We start from the raw sequence: 21,336 nt of genomic DNA on the forward strand, positions 1-21,336 counted from the left end.
GTTCATAAGTGTTCGCAAGGGGAAATTGTAATTAAATTATCGCAAAAAAGGGTTTATTAGGCTCTATTGTCGTACCTACGTATGTAGTAGGCCTATGCATTGCCATTCCCATAAAAAAAAACACAGAAACTGATGACACAACCTAGGGCTTACTACTAGCCAAGTAGTAGAGCCAAGGAATTCCACATTGTGTCGAAAAATACGGTGCCGTACGCTGAAGAGTGTTAGAGTTAACTATTATCGAGATATCGTACGGTACCCATGCTTTATCGACCCATAAAAATAGCCACACACTGGCGGCAATAGTAGAAGGGCCTAGCCAAGCTAGTGGGGGAGGGGGATGAATACAAATAAATAAAATAATATTATTATTATTAATATTAATAACAATAATGGTAAAAAATGCGGTTTGGCTCAGTGGTTTTCATTCTGGTTGTTGAACTTGTAGTCAGCAGGAGTACAAAGCAAACCCACATTATGCTAAGCCATAGGTGCAAGTATTTTCAAGGCATATAAATAAATTGTAGTTAAGTATCAAGTCTCTTTAAAAAAAAAAAGTAACAGACTCTATGGATGGCAAAACGAAAAAGGGAAAACAACGTAAAAGATTAAGTGATGAGATCGATATTTATTGGGGAAGAGTGAAATGGTGCAACACAACAAGAGAGAAAGATTGATTTGGCGTCGATATCATGAGACATTTGTCCGGCAGTGGACCGACAATAGCTGATGATGAAGCCTCTGAAGTTATCGACGTAATTATTGACTTACCACACACCCTGGTCAGTCAACAACTGTGAACAAAAATAATCTTAAATATAGAAATAAATAATAAAATTAATTAATCAAAATTAATGCCGAAATAGTACAATGAAAATCCAAATGGAAGAATTGAATAAGGTCAAGATGTTGTGGCGTTTTTTTTTTATAGGAAATATTTCTTGTTACAATACTTATCTAAGATGATTGAAAGATTTTCATCTATATCAGACATCTAAAAATATATGATGTTTAAATCATTAGAACCATAAATGAAGTTAGTCCAGTGAATGTTTAAGTCATTGTTACGTACATCTCTTTCCATTTCATAGAATTATTAAGTCTATGATTGATTTTAATTTAGAACATTCAAAGAGGAAGTGATCTGCTACCTTCAACATGCCATGATTCTTTAAGGACTTCTAAATCAAGGCAGTTTGTACGTGCTTTAATTTTTTGGTTTGCCCCTTAAAATTAGTATAATACATACTTCTCAAATTTTGGTTCGCCTTTATATTGTCTGTAATTGGTTAAGGACTTTTTAAGTTTGGCTCGTTCGAACCAGCTCTTATTATCGTTACATTTAATTTGTATTTTAAAATCATTCAACCAGGCCATCTGGTTTGATATGATGTTGTTTACGTACATATTATGTAAATCACAATTAAGAAGACATTGTTTAATGTTACTAAGCCATTGTCATTTCAAATTACCATCAATTGCTTTGATTGCTTTTAGTAATAAATTTGGCCACCTGGACTATTTAGAACACGGCGATAGTATGATACTCTATAATAATTTTGAAGTGAGGCAAGTGACTGCAATCAAAGTTCGCCATAAAGGGCTTCTTTTGCGATATTTCTAGGTGCTTTAAAATACGTCTTGCCAATAAGTACTGTAGGTTCTTATTTTTTTCAATAGAAAAGCGACAAATACATAACCAAATGGGACAAGAATATAGTTAATAACAATAATTAACAGTAATAATAATAATAATAATAATAATAATAATAATAATAATAATAATAATTATATTGTTGTAATCAAACGCATACAACCAAGGTGGCGCTTCACTGACCAGACTCTGCAGACATTTTTACCTTAAATTTCGCGTCCAGAGGGTCATAAAACGGAGCAGTACCCATCCTTCTTCGGACCTCAGTCGTAAAATTCTTATACTCCTGTGTACTTGGCTCCAGTATGTGTATATTGAAGATACTGCCAAACGCCAAGAGGGCGTCATCATCCCTGCCGTCATCTCCCATCCAAGTGTTGTTTCCTACGTATGCGTAGTCGAATAAATCGACGGTGAAAAAGATGTAGTCACCGTCGATCATGCCAAGATCAAATGCGTATAGCATTATATCACGAACATCCCCTCCGTATGCAAATATTAAGATAACTGTAATGAAGATCATGTTATAATACTTGTTTGAATTTTAACTGAGCTACTGTTTTCGGAGCCCAACGGCCCTGAGCCACGACTAGGGCCCTAGACGGCCCTCGCCCTCATGGCTATACAGTTCTACCTGCATTCATAATTGCTTGTTTTCTTCTTGAGGTAGGCCTATTATAAAAGATGTAGTATAAATTAGTCTAGCACCATTAGTAGTAATAGTAGTAGCAGCGAGTAGTGGTAGTGGTGGTGGTGGTGGTAGTGGTAGTGGTGGTGGTGGTGGTAGTAGTAGTAGTAGTAGTAGTAGAAGAAGACGTAGGAAGAGAAGGTGGAGGAAATAAAGAATAGCATTATATTTGTAGTAAGTTAAATTATTGATTTAATGGCAAGTGTACATTGTTTCCAGTATATTAATAAGGATAATATTAAGCCTCTTACTTCTAGCTTCATCTATTGTTTTTTTCAATGAGATAAAATGAGGATCATCTTCTCCAATCACAGAAGATTCTGTCCCAGGATCAAAACTAACGTACTGTGAAATAAACACGCCAGCATCTTCCAAATGATTTCGCACCTCTGATGAAGTTAATTGCCAAACATGTTCACTGGAGCAGAGTATGGCAGCTCTCGACCAATCAAAACGATGGAAAATCTCTACGATCATTGGTGCGGCCTTGTAGTAAGGACCAACAGTACGAACAAATGTAGGATACTCAAGTTTATTAGACAAAGATGTCGACGTACAGCCCCATGAAATCATAGGAAGATTCCAAGCCGCTGACAGTAGACCCGTGGGTTCGCAAACACTGTCACAGCCTCCACCGATAAAACCATGAAGATGAAGAACTGACTCGTGTGACCAGAAATCAACCACTTCGTATAGTCCATCACCCGCGTCACAGTGTGTATCATTCCAAATAAAGCCAATGGATCGATTTTGTAAAAGTGATTTGTCTTTTTGAATGTCGTCTACGGCTATGGCAGCTGCGCTAGCTATTTTTGGACCGATTGGCCAGCTACCAGTATACGGCAACAAGACTCCAAGTACGACATCAAAGGTTTCTCCATACAGTCCAGCACCCCCTAAAACCAGATCGATTAACGAAATAACGAAAATAAATCGAATCATATTTTTGCGTTCCTTTAAATAAAACCTTAGGAATTGAAAACAAAATTTCGTTTTTATCTTGACGTCATTGTCTTTAGCTTCAAAAATCTTCAATCCGGTAGAAATAATTAACTTGAAAGGATGACTTTCCTGTGAAAATTACAAAATTGAAGTTGTTATTGACTTTAAAGCAAATAGCATTAAAAATATTGTTAAATAATAATAAATGAACTGAAATTAAATGAGTGTATGACAAAGCCCATTAGTCAGTCTGGAACAATGGTGGCGCCAGGATATGCCCGACTGGGTGAGAAAAGATATGACAATTTAGAGGTTTCAAAGGCTTGTTTAATCGATGTTGGAGTTTAATAATATGTAGAAAATACACATACAATTTTTTTTTCTCTCCGACGAATTTTGGTTTTCTCCAATGGGTAGGAGGGGGTGGGTCGGCTCTCCCCAACGGGGGCCCAATAGAGCAATTCATTTATGTATACATGGTCAATTATTAAATGGTCCATAATGACAAATTCATGGGATAAATCTGACAAATGCATAGATGATAAAGAGTTGTCATTTCAGTGGTAGGCCCTGCTTTCGAAACTTCTTTTTCAATTTTTAGCGTTGCATGTAAATTGTAGTGACGATATTGGAAGTGGCTCGGACTAGTGTGTAAATAAAAAGATAACTTGTTTGGGGAGTGGAAGGGAAGTCGTTAAAATTAGGATATAGATAATAATTATGATGATAATAATGTGAGGCTTATTCTAGTATGCTTTGTGATAAAGAAGTCAGGTGACACTTGGACACCTAAGTAAGTGTAACTCCAGTCAAATGGGACTTGGGTTGTAATTCATACGTTTTCATGTACCCTAGTGAGTGTAATACCAGTCATGTGGGACTTGGGCTGCACTTTGTACATATTTACTACAGTATTTTAAACATTAAACTACATAGAAACGTTACGCTACTGTTTTTGTGTTGTTTATATATTTGCTTCCGGACAGACTAGGCCTAATGGGCTTCGTCCTCGTTCCAGTTTTCAATCGAAAGCTCCATGTACTGTTATTGCTACATGTATATATAACTACCATATTTTAAATATATTACAATTGAGCTAACATGAGTCATGTGGTAAGTATCTTTCTTCACCAACAGCCTTAATATCAAAGACTCATTAAACATTAAATGTTTCCTTAATTATCCTTTTTATTATCCTTTTTATGTAGTTTTGACATGTTTATATTTCAGAAACAGATGCTGAATCGATTCGCCATATTCATGACAGAAAAGTACAGGTGTCATCTCTATAGATGTCTATTGTAGGAGTATTAATTCTTGTTGCTATAATTCTGTGCTGATATCTGTATTGAAACCAATGAAAGTTTGTCCCATTTATAGTAGCGCTTCTTCTGACGATATCTTTACTTTATTTACTTCTTTCCATTTTTTCAGAATTTTCTCAAATGTTTAAACGGAAAAGTATTATCAGTGTTATTGGTCGTTATAGAGAGGAATTGAGGAATGGGCCTATCGTTTAATATTATTATTATTATTATTATTATTATTATTATTATCATTATTATTTAGAGAGTGAATTTTTAAGGCATGGTAAAATAAACAAAACTGATGCTCATGTGTCCAGTTGGAGGTTGAGCTGGGAAACAGAGAGTATTCTGAAGACTTGAGCGTGCCTTAAAACTTGTTTTTTAAATATCCTCCTTTTATTTGCTTTTCTATAACATAACCAAGTGACAAATAAACTAAATGTTACTACGGTCGCAAAATCTAGATATTATAAACATATAGAATTCGAACAGCCTCTAAACTTTCACTAGCGTTAAAATAAAATGTTACTTTAAATGGAGCCTTGAGTGATTTAATTAAATCATTTATCCCTTTAACGTCTCGCGGGAGAAACACAATTTCAAAAGAATTGTCACTTCTAGTTTTCATCTTGCCACTCTTTACACTATGTTTTGCATATGTGAGTGGATAAATTGAAATAAAAGTTGAAAATCAATTGCATGCCGTGCAGTAGAAGGGCATCGTCTCAACGGCTCTATCGAAACCAGGCTAGGCTATGATAGGATAGGCTTTCGAAATACAGTAATAACAATGCGTCTCCACCCTTTCACAAAAAGCTGGATCGGCACTTGATTATTAGTGTTCTATTAGCAAATACCACCTTTTGGATCTGTCGAGGTGTGTATCTCCATGGTCATAAAACCAAGAATTGACTAAATAATTAAAACTGCTTATAAGGTAATCGGATAAGACTTGCCAAAAGCAAAAACACCACTCGAGACTTATTGTTATTTAAAAACCTTATACAATTCAAGTGATTATTTCATGTGTGTGATTAATTATTCTTATGTTACTAAAAAAAATGATATAAAACTGCTTTCAAATCCATGCAGCCTATCTTCTTTTAGTAGTCATACTGTTCTTCTTTTAAATCGAAACTAATCTCTACTCCACATACCATAGGGTAAGTGCAATACTAATGATGATGATGACGATGATGGTGATGATGATGATGCAGGGGTGGCGCCAGGATTTGCCCGACTGGGGGGCCGAGGTCCCCGACGAGGGGGCCGATGCCCCGACGAGGGTCAGATTTCCCCGACGAAAGCAAAGTGGGCGTGGTCGAGCTTCGATTAAAAGGTCTCGAAAGTGGTCCTGGGGGCGAAGCCCCCGAAAATTCTGACAATTTAGGGGTTTCAAAGGCTTATTTAATTGATTTATAGTCTACTAATATGTAGAAAATACTGTACATATAATTTTTTTTTCTCCCCGACGAATTGTGCTTTTTCTCCCCGATGGGGAGGGGGGGCAGCTCTCCCCGACGGGGGGAGGGGGTCCTTTATTCAATGTTATTAAATTTTTGTTTAAACCAGATAAATAAACATAAGTAATGTGCATACAGATACTTTGTGACTAAGCTTTACACGGTCCTGTAATTTAACTTTTAATTTAAAATTTACTAGTGACGGTGTTCGTTTAATTCAGCAAACCTACTTGAGATTAAGAACAATTTATAACCGTCTTTGGACAATATTTTGAAGGCAATTGTTTAGATATTTGTCGGTGAGTACAGTTGCAATCTTGGAACAAGTTTTCAAGGCTAAAGAAGATTAAGAAATGTGTTAAAAAGAGAATTTCAATCTGAGTGTTTGAGTGTAATAAAAGCTGTGTTTTTAAGCCGTTGGTCCCGTGTACAAATGGGCCATGTGCACGTTAAAGAAAGCAGTTCACTCTTCAGAAAATAGTAGGGGATTGTCTCCCGGTGTACTGCCCAACCACCACCAGAAAGACCTCACTAGAAATAAGTCTTCTCCAGACATTCGTGGGTTAACCTTGGAGTTCACACCAAATAAATCTACCCAAATCTATCCAGATAGTGATTTAGTTTTTTGGGAATCCTTTCCTCCATTGATGTTCACCTTCCCCGCCATTTTTCTTGTACTTATGTGTCTGCCTTGTATCTGTCTAATTGTACCATTGAGATAAATGAAATGCAATGAAATCTAATACTCGCCGAATCAACGCCAAAAAGTGCAAATATAATCAGATTGTAGAAAATGACGAAGGCAATACATTGAATGTTATTATGTAGACAACTTAATAAGATAAGATAATTGATGCACTACTAATGACTCCAGACAAATACAAAAACTAGGCTTATCTTCTGCACTTAATAAGGCATCGGATAAAGAAATCAATCAAGATTAATAAAAAAAAAAATAATAATAATTTATTGGTTCGTTGTTAATATTCCTATCAATTTCTACCGATGTTGGATCAAATTTGGCATACAAACGAAATTGATAATTAATATTGGTCCGACCATAACCGAACCGGCTGGAAACTTTCTACGGCCTGCCGTAAAGATAACCTTGTCAAATGAATATGTGTTGAACATGAACGCATGAAACTTGTACGCGAAAGAAAGCTTCAGTTTCTGTTTTTCATAAATATTAACGTTACCGCTATATTTATTGTAATTTTTTTCGAACAAATTTTATTCACATTCAAGCTCGCATAGGAGGTCTATAAACAGCGAAAAACCTAACATGTCATTCAGTCAATGAAATAAACGAAGACTAAATCACACAGTAAATGTATAATCAAATTTCAAGCGATTATTGTACAACTCAATGATTAAATTCGTTTTTAAGATTGAATAAGAATAGATTATTTAATAATTGAGCATCAAGCAGACTCATTATTACATCATCGAGGCCTATTGCATTTTTTTCCTAATAACCATTCCTGCATGTAGATTGTTCGACGACGAATTCACTTCTAGGTGACTGTCGCTATTGTCCTCACCTTCTATATACGTGACGAAATAGATTCTGACCCCACCCGTTATTCAGAGGAAGAACGAAAACATGCACAGTTTTTTATATGATGTCATTATGTACAATGCCTTAACCTCGTCTCAATAAACACAAATCGGAACCTCCGTATTTGTCTGCACACCCGACTACGCACTGCCGGATAATATCTATTACCGTCACTTGTTAGGCCATACTTTTGTGTTTTTGAGAAGCTTGCCTTTGCCTAGCAACGGGTTTGTATGGACTTATGTACACTTGTGCATTTACAGATGTATAATGATAAAGAGGCGATTAGTTATATTCGATAGTGTGCCTTCGCCTCCGGGAAATAGGGCTGTCAACAAACTGCGCTGCATGTAATAAAATTATTATAATATTAATATGCCTAGCCTGTAAGTTATTGTGTTTCAAGTATCGTGAACTTTAATGAGATAAAACTGGTGGTGGTGGTGGTAGTGGTAGTGGTGAAGAAGAAGAGGGGAAAAGGGAGTAAAGAGGAGGAGGATGTGGATGACAAGAGGCATGATGATTATTATTATATAATGAATACGATGATGATGATTATGCTAATCATTAGGGGAGGGGTTTCAATCCCTCGCTGTGCATTTCGCTTGTATCCTTGAGCCCAAATACATTGCTTCAGTCATACCCAGCTAGCTGTAATTAAGGGTACCAGAAAATTGCTGGGATTAACCCGCGGTGGACCAGCGTCCAGCCCAGGGGGAGCATCACGCTCTTATCCGCTTAACGCTTGAAACTGGGGATAAGCACCAGCTTATTAGTCCTGAGTCCTGTCTATGGCTCGACAAAGATTTCATATTTACTTTTTACTATAGAATACTACAGTCGTGTCGTCACGACACCAGGTGGCGCTCTCTGTTGTCAACGGACGTTAGTTACCGTTCATTACGCCTGAATGACTTTATAGGCTTTCTGGAATAGGCATTTTAAAATCTAATATTTTACCATCAAAATGTACTAAAAACACAAAAGCTCGCATTATATTAGTTATTGAACACACATTTAATCATCAATTAAAATTTACAAAGAAAAAGTAAGATACAACATCTTAATAATTACGTTAGAATTTGGGATCAATGTTTTGTCAGTAAAGAAAATGGCGTCCGGTTGAACGTTTTTAGCAACGATAGCAACGGAGTAGTATCACGTGGTATTGTGACGTAACACTGTAGTACTCTATGCTATTCATTATATAATGCTAACGCTAACCATTATATTGATGATCATCACGATGATACAGAGGTAGAGCAGAGAGGAGTCTATTTGACATTCCTGGGGTTTGGTTGAGTATAAGGCCACCCCAGATAAAGAGCATACAGAGTGGGAATGTTTTTTTTTTTTTTTTGAAAGATGGTGTCCCCATCCACTGTTTAAGGATGAGGCCGTATATTGTCACTGAAGGCCCAGAGGCGCAACCCGCAATGATTGCACATTCTGGATATTTTTAGTAGTTTTAATCGATTTTATACATATATTGTACCATGATACATATAGGCCTATTTTTCTAGGCTGAAACCTACCGGCAGATACTGTAAAGGACGTGAAGATTTTGTGAACGTGCTTATGAATACCGTATCTTCTATAAGAAATTGTTATGCATAACATATTGAGGATTAAGTTCTCATCTCGAATTAATAATATATGAACATACATCGATGTTCAATTTCATTTTGAATTTGAAGTGTGACTTTGAAATGATACTTTATTCATTTACAATTGTTCCACTAGTGAATGAACACTTTTTATACCATGTTTGTAACGAAGGACATTAATAAATAATATTTAATATAATTTGTATAGCGCTCATATCCATCTTAAAGAAGTGTTTAAGGCACTTTGAAAATAGAAAGTGGAAAAAGAAAAACCGGAACACAAAAACTTTTAAAAAAGTTTTAAAAAAATATAATGTACAAAATTAACATAAATGACACTGCAAATAACAAGACATTTTTATAAGGATTATTGCATCCGAATTTGCATATTGACAATAAAATACATCACAACATTATTATGAACACACCAAGTGATGCAGGTACGAGGTATCTTAAAACTATCGAGCATTACATTTTAAACTTTATCGTTATCGTATTGTCACTCACCGCTTCCAGTTACATGTGAATTCTTCTCTGATCATATTAGCTTTTGAGACCTGCGGGCACCAAATTAACTAAAACCAAGACACATGTCGAGTAAAACACTTGTCAGTATTAACTGAAACATTGGTATTTAAAACTTGATATATCAGACAATCATCTGGCGAAAATGAAAGGACGATTTACAATTACACAATTATATCTTCGTCATAGAATAATTCAGTAGATACTGATATCCATATGGAGACATCAATACTGTCATCAGGTCCCATCAATAAATATACTGTTTATTCAGTGAAACTGCTATAGCAATGATGAGGAAGAAGATGATGATAATAATTTATCATTAAACGTTTTCTGTGACATTTGCATAAAATCACGATAAAGCCTTCGTTATATAGTTCTCTCCCAGACCATACCATTTATCAGCTCCTAATTATTGATCCCTGTCCAAATCTTAATGTTATCCGTCCAAAACTCACTTCGGTCGGCCCTGCTTCTGATGTTTCCTAATACTATACGGTAATTTAGCACAAATATTGATACGTTTTGTGATATTTCCGAGTGTTGTGATTGATGTTATTATCTCTTAGAGATATTAGTCTATGACAATAATAATGCTCAATAATATTAAACCCGAATGAAATATTTTCTACATAAGATTTGAAACGAAATATCGATATTCCTTAATGTTCTCTATCCATTGAACCACTAGGATCAATAATTGGGAGGTAATGAATGATGTGGTCTAAGCGAAAAGATTTTATTGAAATCGAAGAAATGAGGTAACTTAATTTTTTTTTTAAAAAGCTCGGTGACATTTTCCTTTAATTATCCTAGGGAATAAGGAATTTTCAATTGTAAAGATTATTTATTATCGGAATGGTGATTGTTCTGGGTCGGGTTGAAGGTCTAGGCTCCTGGTTAATTGATATTAAGAATTGTTGTCAGAAGTAAATGATTATTATAAAGGATGGATATTTATAAAAATAATTATGCTTAACAAAGATAGATAGAAATAAGCATTTCTATAGGATTAGAACCAAAATCTTGGATATTCTGTAATTATGCTCATCCAATTGAACCACTTGGAATGGGTTGCAGGTTTTTGAGTTTTTGTTATTTTCGATCAAGGAAATAATTAATTTTAAGAAAATATTGGTAAAATTTTCCTTTAATTATCCTAGGGAATAAAGAATTTCCAATTGTGAAGTTATCATCGGAATGCTGATTTTTCTTGGCGAGGTTGAAGGTCTAGGCTTTGGTTAATTGAGATCAGGACTGATCCATACCAAGTTTAGATAGTAGTATTCTGGAGAGCTTTAATTAGTTGTTAAATATCAAGGGTAAAGAAATGTTGCAAGAATGATTAATGGATCGATATTTATGGATTCATAAATTATGATAAATATAACGATAGGCCTAGATAGAATTAAACATTTTCTCCCTAGGAATTAAATCAAACCTTGGTATTCTGTAATTATGCTCATCCAATTGAACCATTCGGAATGGGATCCAGGTTTTTGAGTTTTTGTTATTTTCGATCAGAGAAATACTTAATTTTCAGAAAATGCTAGTGGCATTTGCCTTTAATTATCCTGGGGAGTAAAGAATTTCAAACAGTGAAGCTATTTATTATTGGAATGCTGATTAATCTGGCCTAGGCTCATTTTGGAGATATTGATGTTTATGATGATGTTCTAAGTCTCTTGTCAGCTCGACTTAATACAAAGTTTAGAATTCGGTGACAATTTCAAAATATGATGATGAGAATGATAATAATGGTGGTGATGATAATGGTGATAATGATAATGACGATGGTGATAATGATAATGATGTCAACGATGATCAAGATGATGATGATAGTGATGACGGTGATTAATTATGATGATTATTAGATGCTGACTTTGAAGGTTACGATAATAACAACAACAATAATAATAATGATGAAAATAATAAAAATTAAAAAATGGGAGATTAACTTATTTGGATTCAATAATAATAATAACTGGGTAACAATAAAACAAATGATAATGAAAATGTTACGGTACTTTCAGATTATTGGTTTAAATCTGAGTCCGAGCTTCCGCTGTTGTCACCAGTGGCAGAGCTAGGGTGTGGGGGGGGGGCGCTAGGTAGGGCTACAGCCCCCCTTGTCGCTGTCTCTTATACACATCTAGATGATTGTTAAAAAATATATGTATTATGTACATAGGCCTATTAATAGACTCTAAAATCGATTAAAATAAGCCTTTGAAACCCCTAAATTGTCATATTTTCGGGGGGCTACGTCCCCTGGACCACTTGCGAAAGGTTTTTAGCGACGCCCGACCACGCCCACTTTTTTCTCGTCGGGGACATCAGCCCCCCCCCCCGTCGGGGACCTTGGACCCCACCGTCGGAGAAATCCTGGCGCTGCCACTGGTATCAGCAGCATTCAGGGAACTACCTTACTGGTTCTGTGACCGTTCTATGGTTGAACAATCACGTATAACAGCAGGTCACTGAAGATAGCTGTGTCCTGTTAAAGGTGGGCTTCTGGGTGCGGATCTCAGCGAAAGCTCGCACTCAGATTTAAACCAAGACTCCGAAAGGTAATACTTTCACTATCATGCAAACAACGGAGTCAGATATTACTATAAATGCTGTTAATAAAACCAATAATAACAATTGTAGGCCCTAGAATTTATGACAAAAAATGGTGGTCGTTGTGGAGACGTCGTGAATATGATGTTACTGAGGATGTACCATGGTGAAATGAATGATGGAAATATTGATGATTATGATGACGAATACAACTAGAACGATGTTGACGTTAATGATAATCATGTTTTCCCCGTTTGATGTTTACTTAACTTATGCTTTGCCTCCTTGCTTTGTATTTTGTACTGTTGTGATTTATAATCTATACTGTCACTAAACAGATTTCATCCCCGTTCCGCAAGTAAAATCGTTTTACTGACTTATAAGTCACTGACTCTCAATCAACCCGCATATATTAATCAACTTCTTCCCAAATATGTGCCTGACCGTTCCCTACGTTCATCTTATCTCAATTTATTTCTGTCCCTCGCACCAACACAAGGCCTTCGGACACAGATCATTTTCATTTGCTGCAGCCACACTCTGGAACGCACTACCACTTCACATTAAAAAATCAACATCAATTGCTTTATTTAAAAAATCACTCAAAACGCACTTATTCCAACAATAACATGAAGCGCCACTGATAATTACTTCGGTTTTTTAAATGGCGCTATATAAGTTCTTACCTTATTATTATTAACATTTTTAGCCCACGACCTAATATGTCAAACACTCAGACGTGACCCATCAAACCGGAAGCCAAATTTCTCACCTGAATTTCATGGTGAAATGATTGAATACGGTTTATTATTTTTTAGTTTTAGTAAATTGAGTCAATAAATCACGTCCGTCGTTATATACGCAAGAGGGGTATCAGAAGAACCCACTTGATTCTCTTGGCAATCGATTAAAATATACTTCACAGATCACCCACACAATCAATTTATAACCCATAAAAATGAAAATATAACTTTGAATTACTCATTTAACAAAGTACGTAAGTTATCAAATGTTTCAATAAGATTTTTTAAAATGAATGATATACAGACATTATACTATAGGCCTACACAAATTCACAGATTTGCTGCCAGAAATATGGGTTAGGTCTATCGAAGACATAGACACATTAAATTGAAGAGAAAAATGTTTTGTCGTTATAATTTTCAGCTGACAGCCAAACACAATGAAAGGAACAAAAGTAACACTTTCAAGTTGTCATACCTGAAGTACAAATGTTTTGATAGCAGGCCTATATATTTAACATGAAACTATGATAACAAATGTATTACAAATGTAAACTGCACTTTCGTTTTCTGTAATTTGATTTTGTTTGTCCTTGTTCGTATTAAGTAGATTTTTCACGATCTGAAGAGATTATGCGACCCCATTTAAATGTTTCCACTACCCACAGGTTGCGGAACGGTGGTTTACATCAATTGTATTTTTTTTCTTCATAAGTTACAGTTTTTATATATTTATTTTATTATTATTATTATTATTATTATTATTATTATTATTATTATTATTATTATTGTTATAGGCCTATTTATTTATTATTGTACTGTTGTGATATATAACTTATACTTGCATTAACCACTATATATCAACTGTATTTTCATGAGGTACAGTCTTTAGACCTATATATATACTATTCTACTATATTATTGTTATTGTTATTATTAGGTTTATTATTATAATTATTATTATGTTGGGTAAAGCCGATACTCTATAAACTTAAAAACTACAAGTTGGGAGGGGTATAGAACTAAGGACGAATCCTCCCGTCCACCACAGTTTAAATGTACAGCGCCAGTCATAGACCGGCTTACCTTCAGCCGTATAGACCTGATAATGATGATGATGATTATGATGATGATGTTGATAATGATAATGATGATGATGAAAATATTGATGAAGAAGATGATGGTAACAATGACGATGGGGAGATAATGCTGATGATAGATTATGATAATACTACAATGGTGAAAGTTGATTCGATTAAATTGTATTGTCAATGGTTTAGCAAAAATAAAACTAATGTAGCACAAAAACGTTCAACAAAAGTACTTACATTTATCTGATGTGGAAGGTGTCATCAAGACGACACTTTGACTGTAAACTGTCCTTATAATTAATTACTCTGTATACAGTTTCATACAACCATTTGAAAGATAAGATCAATTCAGGTATTATGAGCTGAGGTTACTACCAAAATGATTAATTTTGATAGGTCGCATCTTCAGAACGAATCAATACGCAATTAGAGACACCGCAGTTGTGCTACTCTACAGACAGATCACTTAATAATATTACGGTAAGTTATCAAATGTTAGCTTACTGGTGTGCAGAAGCGCCTCCAATGGCGAGCTAATCCGACCAATGGAAGCACGATATTTGATAATGACATTTTTGCTACAAAATTGTTTCAAATTTATAACAAATAAAGATAACATCTGGACTATTATTTTTATTTACATTTCTTTATTGAAAATATTTGTTTAAAAAACCAGGGTGTGTCCTTGAAACAAAATTTTCACTAAAAACGTACGATGCTCAGAAACTCTACAGTGACTTATAGAGATTGGCTGAGAGGTATTGTTCCCGCTTTTTGTGTTGAAGACCCTGGTTCAAATCTGACGAGCGTTTCAATTGGATTCTGATCGCTTTTGTGAGAGTTAGACGGGTTGGAGATGATGTTTGTATCTGTATGTGTCCGTTATGCTGTAGTTAAGTCTTGGGTCCTCAGGGGCCCAGCCCAAATTTCCGATTTCCAATTAGAATGAGGACCAATAAAGAATTATTATTATTATTTATCATTATTATTTATTATTATTATTATTATTATTGTTATTATTATTATTATTATTAAAAATGAAGCATTGTGGTAAAATGGGATTTCTGAATTAAGGCCTAATGCTTTCTGATCTGTCTTCTGAAAAAGGTAATTTCTTCACCAAATCAGATAGTAAAATATCTTATTAAAATATTCGTCTTCGCACAGTTTTTTTGACAGTGGATATTGTTACACCATTCTTAAATTCTAATTCTGATTGGACGTTAATGTCTTAATCCAATCCGTATACGATACGTTAAGCGATATCCGCTGTTAGTGTATGCACTGAATATTTTGAGACACGAATATTTTCTAATTATAAGTGAATTCATTAATCTACTTGAAACAAAATGATTAGTGTTCACCAGAGCCAATAACGTATCAGGATTCTTGAAATGTCGGAGGTGGTGGGGCTGATTTTGGGTGTGGAATCGTGGCTCGGGCGCCAGCACACAAAATAAGGTGATATGAGGTAATTTTACTTGAGCGTGATTCTTTGTTTCAAGCATTTCCAATGAGAGGGGGTGGGTGGGTGTCGTACGGGAAGAGCGAGCTTTTTGTGGGGAAATTAGCCCCCACCCCCTAGATGCATCACTGGCCACAGCACGGAGTAAAGTGGACCAAATGGTAAATAAATGTTGAGGTGCTGTCATCCATCATAGTGAATTTTTTTTTTTGTATAGTATTTGTGACCTTTAGTTGTTACATACACACTTCTTAAATGGCATAATGAAGACTTATTTTTTTTTATCTGTAGGCCTGTCTGCTGTGCTTAAAAAAAACTGATAGCTAATCAATTGCATACCATTCTCCTTACAAAATAATGTATGTTTTTATTCTCAGAAAAAAAACACCAGGTTGATCAAGTTCAGAGCGTGCAATACATAATCTATATATTAAAGGAACGAGGGATTTCTATAATGAAATTCATTTTAGAAAATTATCCAACTGTCCATGAAATTCTCTTATAAATTTGACCACGTCATAATATAATACTTGATAAATCGAAGATAAAAAAGCAAATATAGTCAAATCTATATTAATTAGATTTCCGTATTTATTATTCTAAAGGAAGACGTGATCTGATCATCATGCCGATGAGATATGATGTTGGTTTTGAAACATGGAATGCCACTTAAAAGTAATCAGAAGTTATACAACCTAGTAGTATTATTATCCAGCGGAAAAGAGACTCGTCGACATATTTGTACAAACACAGGTGTTACGCATAATGGAGGATACGTTTACTTGCAGTAATTTCTGTATAACAAACAAAAATCAATGGTTGTAAATGTTGTATGAAGGTTACCTATGGTCGGAAGAGGTGCTGTTAGTAGAGTGTAACAAATACAAATAATATACATCTTCGTTTTTCAATATGAATATTGTCTAACATCAGGAATGCTAATCAACATGTTGGTTGGAATTCAGGGTGAACTATTGATGCAAAAAATGTATTACTTGTACCTGTAATATCATCGCATTACCCATTTGTATGTACTGCGATGTCTACGAATCTACTTCTGACGGTAGCGCAGCTGTTAACCTTTGTTGTCTGGGCATACTTTTTCATCCCACAGCTCTTACGGTTCTTCTCCCCAATACACCTTCCTTGATGCACTGCCGGTTACCGTGGTTAGCTGATGTGGTTCCCCGTGGTCGCAAGTCATCAACACTGTGCAGTCAAGGCAGCATCTTCTGCAAACAGCATGCCTGATCAATACTCTTTGAGCTTTAGCCTTTCCTGTAAAAACAATGTTTTATAAAAAGAAATTCTGTAGATTTTCTAAGAATTTCTATAATTTCTGAAGTCAAAAGAAGATAATAGGTGTTTCTATAGATATTTAAAATATTTCTATAGAGATTTTCGAAAAATATTAGACTTTTAAAATTATTTTTATAAAAATTTCTCTAAAAATTATTTTATAGAAAATGATAATATATATCCTAATACAGTATACTGTAAAACCATGCTTAATTTCTATTGGTGAGTCGATTGGCCGAGTGGTTAAGGCAGGGGCGCCGTAACCTACATCCATAATATTCTGGTTCGAGTGGCACGCTCAACCGTTGTTCTGGTGGTGAAACAAATCATTTAATTTCATTAGGCACGAGCGCCAAGGATATGTCAATAAGTGAACTTCATCACTGTCCTACGTGGCATATCCATTTAACAACAGGGGACTTAATGGACTAGTACACCGGGGTAACCCCCTACTCTTCTCGAATGATGTACTGGTTCTTTAAAGTGCACACGAGCCTATTGTGTACACTGGGCCTACGTTTTAAAGTCCTTATCCGAGAAGACTTGTTCCACCACCGGAACCATTGGCGAGTGAGCCGTTCGAACCAGCGCCGATATTAGAGATGAAGGTTACGGTGCCCCAATCAACTCACCATAAAGTCGTCTTATATGTTAATTAATTTGTTCATTTATTAGTAATCACTTTATAATGAGTCATTTCCGAGTGGTGCATCCAAAAATACAAAACGAAAATACAGGAATTAGTTTCAAATGAAAGCGAGAGAAAAAAACAAAAACTCAATTTAACAAAACAAAAATAAATCATCTCTGCGATCTTATATACATAAAGCTGTAATTTTTTTTGTAATTCTGTATTTGTTCGATTTGTAACATTCTAAGAACTGCTTGTCCTGTGACTGTTCGTGATATTGCATATATAGATATTCTTGCTCACACGCGGCCTTAGACTGCTTACATTTAAGTCTTTAATAAGATAAGATCCACTTTATTAAGATGAGCACAAACAATGACGATTTGTTTTAATGGGATTCGTAATTTTATTTTTTAATTTTACTATGTAAATCTCACTCACTAAAGCTTCCTTACCTACAAGAACTATAATAATTGTGTCACTGTTATATTTCATATCTGGCAAACATTTGAAGGTAAAAATGCTTACATTGAATCAGTTTTGTGTTCGTAAGATATTCAGGATTTAATAGTCTGTTGTTACATCATCTTTTTAAAAGCAATTATCTGGTTGAGCAATTATTAGTATTATTGTTATTATTTTGTCCTTGTAATTAATGATGACCACAATCAAAGTATAAGTTGATAAGCGCATTGGAAATCAATTGATCAGTTCCAAATGTGTTTTGAAAGCTATATGACAATCAACGTACGGTAACGCTAGCTAAAACGGCAAACCGTTATACAGAGAAAAGCTACAGTTTAGAACAAATCCTATATGCCTACTTTGGTTTTTATTGTAAATAATATCAAAATATTGGAAGCAGCGATACTATTTTAAAAGAACACAAAAGTTTAATAATGTTTAAAATTATTTTCCCCGACTTTAAAGAAAAACATAAACATTTCATAAACACATTTCACTAGAATGTTCAACTATTCAACTCAATTCAACCATCCACTTCTACGCTCAACTTCTTCGTTAGCAGGCCGAACATTCTGGAACTCGTTACCACTTATCTTAAGAACTATACAACCGTTAACACATTCAAAACAAAACTTAAAATTCCTATTTTCCAGGTACTCTACTCATTAATTTAATTATATAGTCAGGCCTATTCATATTATTGGTTTTTTTTTTGTTTTCCTATTTATTAATATTATTTGTATGACTGCGTGCCATGTTTACAAGCTTTGCTTTCATAGTTACACCACTTGTTATTAATATACATTTACAAGTGAAATAAATTGAAATTAAATTGAAACCAGTTATTCATATTTAAATCTATTTTAGCAAAAGTAAACAATAATAACGTACATGATGCTTCTTTCATGGAACGCCAATAAGTTGTAATAAAAACTGTGACCTACTGACAGCACCAGTACAAGTCAAACAGTAGTAACCAGAAAACAATTATTTTAACTCCTTAGATACATATAAATGCCGATCTGTTTATCAGAGTTTAAAGAAACATCCAAAAATAATGGTCACATTGTAGAATAGACCTATTGGAAAAACTGGCAAATAGTAATAATAATAATAATTATTATTATTATTATTATTATTATTATTATTATTATTATTATTATTAGGCCTATTATTAGGCCTATTATTATTATTATTACTATATATTGTTTCAATAGTAGTAGCTTTTCTTTCTTCAAAAGCTTTTTTTTTCAGTTGCACTTTAGTCTATTTTGTATTTACAGCGCATTGAGATAGAACGTGATATAGATCTGAAATTCATTAAACACTTCGGTAAGTACACGTAGTTTACGAAGCTACACAAAAAAACCTTGTACGCTTTTATCTCTACGTGACGAAAGATTTATCAAAATAATAACTTGCATTAACCGACATTAAGTACTATTTACATAGTGTAAATTGCATTTAATAATTATTATCTAATTAAAGTGGCAGTTTCACTTGACTATAGTATGATTATATGCTCTGTCTTCCACTGTTGAATACGCGAATCTATTCTCAAATGTTATCTTATTGACACGGAGAAGCTAAGGGGTTGGGGCAATTTAAGTCTAGGCTCGATGATCAAGTGAAGAAGAGTTGACAGAAAAGGTGATATGAAATGAATTTTAAGTACTTAAGTCAGGCTCCGGAGAATTTTTTTTTTTATATATATATTGTACGACTGAGTTTTAGTGTGATGAAAAACTCGGGAACGGTTAATGTGATGCAGATTTTTGAATATTTAAAAACTTGTGAGACAAGATTTTTTTTTTTAATGGTTACGCCTTCTTTTTCCTCTAGTTTTAAAATATTCAAAAAATCTGCATCACATTTAACCGTTCTCGAGTTTTTCAATCAATCAAACATCATTTTTGTGTCTTAGTCTTCTTTTGCTTAGGTTGTACTCATATAATATTTAAGATCATTGAGTCATCTTTTATTTGTCTTCTCCTCATCGTCCTCCTTTTTCTTCTTTTACTTTTCGTCTCCTCCTTTTTATCAGATCTATATTTGAAATTGAGTTATACAGTATATCTTTATCCAGCTGTACGTTAATCATCTCTAAGTAAAACGTGACCTGCCCATCTCCATTTTGCCCTTTTATATATTTAACAATGACCGTCTTTGATCATTGTTGCATCTTACCTCAGTTTTCCTAACCTTGTCCTGATTGAGATGTAGCACTTAATTCTGTTTTGGATTAACTTTTTTTCAAAATTTTATAAGCAAAAGATAGTAACGCAGTGATCTGTGTTTTTTTTTTGTGTTTTTTTATTAAGCGTTATCTCCTTTTCTGTTGCAGAACAAATTTTTTTTTTTTTAATATTTTTTCTCTGGTAGTAGGCCTATATGATTGTACAGTATCGAAATCAAACACGGCAACTTTCATTGACTCTCCAAAGCATTTTTACCACTGTGTCATGCCACACACTGAATCTTCTAAACAGCTAATGTACGCACGGGTACGCACTTATACCATGCCATGATAACATGACAGGCGCGCTGAATCATCAATCAAGCTCTAGGTGTTATATTTTTCATAGACCTACAATACATTTTTAAATGGCTTAGTAAAGCATTAACTTACATGATTCGATAAAAAATGATTCAATCCTATAATAGGATAATAGATCAATGTAGCTCGACAGTTAAATTGGGATAAACAAAAAAAAGGGTAGCAGGCCTAATATAAGTCTACTTATATATGAACTGATATTAACAGTGAAAAATAGGAAACTTGTTAATAATAATGCAATATAAAAATATACAAGAATACAAGAATTTTTTATTGTTACATTTACAAGCAAACGAATAATTTATTGTCGTACACTACAAGCTGCCGATAACTGTTTCTCTTAAATCCGCCCTGCTACCGACTGGTACGGTACTAGGGATCTAAGGCGTTATCAATTATTTGGGCTTCTGTGAATTCTTGTCCAGCCTCGAGCCTAAACATTTCGAGCTCATAATAGGAAGTTTAATTGCATTTTTTAAGAAATTGGCCTGGGTGTCATATTAACTAATATCTCGTACATACGAAGAAGCATTTATGGGGGTGGGGGAGAGTTACATTGATGGTAACAATTAACAAAGAGCTGAAAATAATAAAGACTAAATGTGTTTGATAAAATTGTGTTACAAAGGAGTAATCCTTAGACATAAATATGATTTGAACTTGAATTAAAATTTTAATTATCTCATGTGGACACCAAAGGCACTTTGGTTGCTGGTCAAAGTGAGCATAAATTTATGTGTTAAAATCTTTTGCGAATTAGGAGTGTTTTGATGTAA

The 21,336-nt window shown here is 34.4% G+C and overlaps 1 protein-coding gene across 1 annotated transcript in view; it reads right to left on the reverse strand.

Moving 5' to 3' along the window:
- Positions 1-14,594, reverse strand: part of LOC117121502 (atrial natriuretic peptide receptor 3-like) — a 19,219-nt gene extending 4,625 nt beyond the window's left edge. Inside the window, exons 1-3 of the mRNA XM_033266708.1 lie at positions 14,381-14,594; positions 2,594-3,413; positions 1,860-2,161 (exon numbers count right to left, since the gene is read on the reverse strand). Of these exons, the coding sequence (XP_033122599.1) occupies positions 1,860-2,161; positions 2,594-3,284 (993 nt within the window). The 5' untranslated portion in view covers positions 3,285-3,413; positions 14,381-14,594. The remainder of the gene's footprint in view (positions 1-1,859; positions 2,162-2,593; positions 3,414-14,380) is intronic.
- Between the last annotated feature and the right edge of the window lie 6,742 nt (positions 14,595-21,336).

The sequence above is a fragment of the Anneissia japonica genome, unplaced genomic scaffold (assembly GCF_011630105.1).
Source record: "Anneissia japonica isolate Jap-2015-1 unplaced genomic scaffold, ASM1163010v1 scaffold287963_len587249_cov193, whole genome shotgun sequence".
NCBI classification, from domain to species: Eukaryota; Metazoa; Echinodermata; class Crinoidea; order Comatulida; family Comatulidae; genus Anneissia; species Anneissia japonica.